A 6,157-nucleotide genomic window follows, 5' to 3' on the forward strand; every position below is an offset into this window, starting at 1 on the left:
ATACCGCGTTTTTAAAGTCCCGGTATAGCATTGTCCTTACTTAAAGGAACTGCCCTTTTTCGGTAATTATTCAAAAGACCAGTATTCTCACTTGGTGTGTCCTAACATAGGCCTGTGCATAATAACAACAAACCTGTCAAAGTTTGGGCTCAATTGGTTATCAAAGTTGCAAGCGAATAATGAAAGAAAAACACTCTTTGTCATGTGTGCTTTCGCCAGGTGCACAATACAAGGCCTCAGCAAAAGTATTTCACTATTTGAGTGAGAAATTACATATTTCTCGAAACTACGTTATTTCAGAGGGAGCCGTTTCTCATGTTTATACTACTATCAACAGCTGCTCTCCATTACTCGTTACCAAGTATAAGTTATTTCGAGTAAATTGTTACCAATAGTTTCAACTGCCTGTTTAACTCTTTAAAAAATAGTTAAAATATAAATACTATGTTTAACATGTCGTCAAACTTAATGTCATTGTGCGAATGCAGCAGAGAATAATAATAATAATGAACCATTTTTGTAGAGCGCATATCACAATCACAGAGAAGTCCCTATGCGCTTTGAGATAAGAACAAAAGACAAGTAAAAGTTAATAGAGATGTGAAGTAAATACAAAAGGAAAATTTAGTTGATACAGAAAGAAGTACTGAAGGCTATTGCAAAAATAAATGTGTTTTTCACTTTGTCTTAAATAAATTCACTGTTTGAGCTTGTTTTATGGTGTCCGGAAGACTATTCCATAATTCTGTTCCTGCTGCTGCAAAAGCTCTGGGGTGGATTTCACAAAGGTAGTCCTAACTTAGGACTAGTCCTAAGCAATGCTAAGAGATAGGACCAGGCCTAAGTTAGGACCAGTAACTCATCCTAACTTAGGACTGGTCCTATCTCTTAGCATTGCCTAGGACTAGTCCTAAGTTAGGACTACCTTTGTGAAATCCACCCCTGGCCCCATAAAATTTAGAGTGTTTACACTTTACATCGCGCTCCCTACGAAACTAAAATCACGTGCTCTGTGTTTATCTCCGTTCTCGCAATAGAGACTTTTGAACGCTAGGTGGCAGCAGACTTACCAGGTAAAGTTCCATTGCAATTGCATGAAGTGGGGCCCCCTGATAATTACCCATCCATAGCTGCTGCTGGATGAATGAGTTATTACTATTGTGTTCGCGAATGTCTCGTGTTCCATTCTGCAAAATCATCTGTCCCATTGGAGGAAGGAGAATCTGTAACAGTCTTTGTTTGCAGGAGGCTTGATGAAGGCAGTTGCAGCATGTTGTCTAGTTCCAACCCTTCATGTGTGTGTGATTTGGTCTGGCCGGTATTATATACTGAACATCTGACATCACACTTCGAGGTTCGTAAATTACGCCAGAGATCTGCCTTGAGCCTACGTCAATCCCCGTCGGTAATCGCCCTTGACCTCGCATTCATTTTATATGGAGATTCACAGTCAAATCCTACGGGCACTTTCATACAAAACAGATGCCCACTGCTGCATGCAGACGACCGAAAGTGCAGCTGCCAAACATCACCTGGACCAATCAAACTACAGACATAAAAAGCTTACATCGCTGCACATTTTTATCAAATGAAATCCTTGTATAATAGTTAGGAAATCACCGGTCAATAGATACATTTATTCTTGCTATGGGACAAATACATGGGAACAGTCTACTTCGTTCTAAGAACATCACCAGAAGCAATGGAAAAGTATGCTGCCACCTAGCGTCCCAAAAGTTCCCACATTGTCTTCAGCCTAAACATCTGACGTCACACTTGGAGGCTCGTGAGCAACGCCAGAGAACAACCTTCGCCTACATTTATTTCACATAGAGTATACGTAGTCAAATTCTTTAGCGGACATGACAGCAGTGTACTGTTTGGGCATCTATGGAGAGCTCAATGTGTCACTGTGCATACGTTTATCCAATGATATCATTGTATCCAATAGAATCACTTGCGGATAAAGCCCAGTCTACCACCAAGGAAGAAGAACATGCATTTTTTTGAAGAGTTGGTCCGGCAACATTCTTCAACTTGGACAAAGGACAAAAGTAAAACATCAAAACCTTTCCAAGCAGACAAAAAATAAACAAGATTGTTGAGTTTAGAAACCTTTATTTCAAACACAAAAGATGAGTTCACTTTTAGATAAAGACGAACGTAAAGTCACTTAAACTCTTCAGATAAAAACAAACTTAGTTTTATTTAATCACAATAAGTTTACTAGTCACATAGCTAAAGTCAATTTTAAAAAAGTGAAAAGATGTAAAGAAAGAGGAAAAACACGAGTGTGTTAACTTTTGTGGATCAAAAGTTACAATCTTGCTCTGGAAAACGTAAAGTTACTTTATCAAAGTGGAAAAAGTGTCTTTTTTTTGACGAAATGAAATTGCATTTAATCACAACTTTCTTTAAGCGCAACTCTCCCCAAAACATGTACACAGATCTGCAATGAACATTTACTTTGAAATTTCGTATTATCTAACTTAAATGCAGTGGACACTATTGGTAATTGTCAAAGACTAGCCTTCACAGTTGGTGTATCTCAACGTATGCATAAAATAACAAACCTGTGAAAATTTGAGCTCAATCGGTCATCGAACTTGCGAGATAATAATGAAAGAAAAAACACCCTTGTCACACGAAGTTGTGTGCGTTTAGATGGTTGATTTCGAGACCTCAAGTTCTAAACCTGAGGTGTCGAAATCAAATTCGTGGAAAATTACTTCATTCTCGAAAACTATGGCACTTCAGAGGGAGCCGTTTCTCACAATGTTTAATACCATCAACCTCTCCCCATTGCTCGTCAGCAAGAAAGGTTTTATGCTAATTATCATTTTGAGTAATTACCAATAGTGTCCACTGCCTTTAAATACATAGTATGAGTTTATTACTCCCCAACTGATGGTCATTTTATTTCCAATAGGTCTCCATCGTGCCAGTACAGACCTACTAAGAAACAATGTCTACACGAGTTGGGTTAGAAGTGAGATAGTCAGCTGATTCTGGGCGTGCAGAATTTCCTCCTGTTTCTTTTGGAGGCGGCTCAATTCCTTAATCGTCTCCAGGAGCATCTCCTGCTGATGCTTCTGTCTCGACTTCTTCTCTCGAACAGGTTTTTCTGGCGAACTTTTCTTGACAAGAGCCTGGGGTTGTTCTTGTTCTGCGGTGGTGGACGGTGGGTCCTTTGGCTCCCTCTCATCATCATCTTCGACGGGGTCTAATGGGACGAAGGCTGTTTTCAGGAACTGTGCTGCAATCTGCTGCCTGTAAAAAAAAAAAAAATTGAAAACCAGTATAACAAACAGCAGAGGAAATAGTTTCATAGTTCAAATTTATTTTTTACTAGAGTGCAAGAATAAGTTTGCTCCCGATTATTGTTTTAAGAGGGTGGAGTAGGAGCAAGTGTCCTCTTTGAAATAGAAAAGAAAACAGACTCTCAATAAAAAAAAGATTTATATAACAGACTCTTTTGTTTCCATAAAATTGACTCCTTTCGTTTTTCCTGTGTTTCCCTACCCCTTTTTTCGGGGAGGGGGTGGGGGGATTGTTTGGGGGAGGGGGGTAGGTTTTACAATTAAAACAGGAACAAATTAATAATAAAATGGGCTTTGTGATCAAATGCTGGGTGAAGGTACACAATTGGAAAGTATGTCAGCAAATCAACAGGAGATGTTGGCAAAAGTTAGAGTCGGACAAAGTAGGGGCACAAGGAGAGGTTCCTTGAAAACAAAAGTTTGTACACACTTCAGTGTGAGGCTATTCAATCCAGGGAACTGTAACAAAAGAGGATAACTAAGGGTGGAGTTCCTAGGTTGAGAGTTGGTACAACAATCGAAGAGAGCAGATACCAAAATGTTAAAGGGGGATCATATGGGGAGAGAATTTAGCTTGGCTTTGTTATCCTTGTATCAGTAAGATCATTTCGTCCTTTACAACAGGTTACAAGAATACAAGAATCACAAAACATAAAAAGATACAATTTCAGTCAGAAGTACACCAAAAATCTACACAAACTTTCATGGATTAACCGCAACAATCTCCTTCAATGCTTACCCTAAATCTTCAGCAGTTGTTACATCACACAATGTTGCTCCTTCAAAATCTGGCTCAAGCAGGAGATTCATCTGCACGTCTTTGAAGAACGGCCAAGAGTTGGCCTGGAAGACAAACTTGTTGCTTCCGAGTTCGGCGTGTTGATGTCGCTTCACAATTTTCTAGTCAAGAGGAGGGGAACAAAAAGTAGCAATAAAGTTACAGATCTGGGATAAATTAACAAAGTAATTAGGGAGGTAAAAACAAGTCAAAATATGGGGGTAAAGACATGTCAAAACCTTTAGATTGTTATTATTATTATATTATATATATATTTTTCTTAAACAACAGCACAATTCATCAATTTAAAGTTTGCATTGAACAGCAGATATGCAACTTTGGTTTTGCGCAAACGATAGGAAAACAAGGGAAACTATCAGGCACACCATTGTATTTTATTTTAAAGTGCTTTTTAGTAACTCTTACAAGTAATAAAAAAGCAAACAAACTGATAAGACCCAGGACCCCAAAACAACAATTTTGCTTATGCCTGCCTTTTTCAAAAAAAGGAGGAAGGGGCCCTTTTTTAAATGGTGCCCAACACATGTTTCCAGAGAACTTTTAACTTAATTGCATTTATAAAGCGCTTTAAAACTGTTTCAAATTGGCCGGGCGTTTTTGACCAAAACAGAAAAGTTCCTATTTGTTTCAACATTTTTCTCTTCATCAGGGATTTAAAACTTATCTTTTTTCATTAAAAAGCAAAAACAAAAACAGTCTGCCTCTTAAAAGGAAGTTGGTGGGGACGCTAATATGTTTGTTTTTCCTTTTATTCCCGATAAAATGAAAATAAGGCCCTTTTTTAGCTTTCAAAACATAACAATCAAAGAATTTGTTAAGATTGGTGTCCTCACCCGATAGAGTTGTGCCAAGTTGTTCCACTTTTTGCGGGCCTGGTTAGGAGTTACTTTACCAGTCAAGCCCATCTCATCGAGTATTTCTCTACAGAGAAAAAAAATGTTTAAACATTAAACCCATTTTAGTATTAACCTGCCAATAATAAGTCTAAAACTAGCTTAAATATAAACAAAACAAAACTTACCCAAACGCCTTCTGGATGCTCCCGCGGTTACCAGAATGAAACTTTGCGATGTTTTCCCGACGTAGTTCCAAAAACAATTTCGTTTCTTCCACGCTCCCTTTTCAAAAAAAATAAAGATGACAATACAAAACTCTTTTAAAATGATGGATACATTTCTCAAAATTAAACCGGATTGAAAATGCGAGATTACGTCCAAATCATTTATTAGTTGTCGGTCTGTAAATATTACACGTGAAGTAGGAATAAGTTTTACGGGCAGCCGAAAAACCCTAGTGCGATCGTAGCACCCCCGGCCGCCGCGGCCGGCCGGCCTGCATCTCCTTGCATACAGCCATAGCCATTCGTAAAACGTTACGGCTCTCCCCAAAACAGCCATCCCCGTCTCGGCTTTCACTGGCTTCTTCCCCTTACGGGGTCCAAAACAAACCACTCTGACCACATTAACGGAATCTTTTACTCACATTTGTAAGAATCTTTATTCCATCTGCTTTTCAGACGGGCTGGAATGTACACATGGTCCGCTAGAGCACTTGTCATGTTGAGTTTGGTTTTCAGCAGGGCGTTGTAAAACTCAAAATGGCGTCGATGTTGTAGTCGAGAGTGTATGCAAAATGCACGTCACGTATACAAAATGTACGTAGAGGATTGCATAGCATTAGCGCTAGCCTATAAAGCTATAAGCCAATGGTTTAAAGGTCATAACTATAGAACGCAAAAAGGGAAATTTATGTTAAAAGGGAAACAGTTTTTAGTTTTAATGAACATTATCATTGCTACACATGTTGTTTTGTATAAGGTGTTACATTTTGAACTTAAATATAATTTTTTTGAATGATTTTTGGTTGAACAAAGAATTGACTAGAGTGGGATTCGAACCAACGACCTCTGGATTAACGTGCCGACGCTCTACCAACTGAGCTATCTAGCCCTATGTACTGGCGGTGTCCCTATTTTGTCAATATCTTTGTTCGGGGGTGCCAGTCAGAAGCCATACAACTGTTAACTGCCGTGTAGCCA

General features: G+C 38.8%; 1 protein-coding gene across 1 annotated transcript; it reads right to left on the reverse strand.

Moving 5' to 3' along the window:
• Positions 1–2,135: 2,135 nt before the first annotated feature.
• Positions 2,136–5,761, reverse strand: LOC139948824 (uncharacterized). The gene is made up of 5 exons (XM_071947160.1): positions 5,602–5,761; positions 5,141–5,237; positions 4,953–5,040; positions 4,060–4,220; positions 2,136–3,270 (listed from the first exon to the last, which is right to left on the reverse strand). Exons 1-5 carry the CDS (start codon positions 5,675–5,677, stop codon positions 2,970–2,972), a joined length of 723 nt encoding a protein of 240 aa, XP_071803261.1. The 5' UTR covers positions 5,678–5,761; the 3' UTR covers positions 2,136–2,969.
• Between the last annotated feature and the right edge of the window lie 396 nt (positions 5,762–6,157).

This window comes from Asterias amurensis, chromosome 16 (assembly GCF_032118995.1).
Source record: "Asterias amurensis chromosome 16, ASM3211899v1".
Lineage (NCBI taxonomy): Eukaryota > Metazoa > Echinodermata > Asteroidea > Forcipulatida > Asteriidae > Asterias > Asterias amurensis.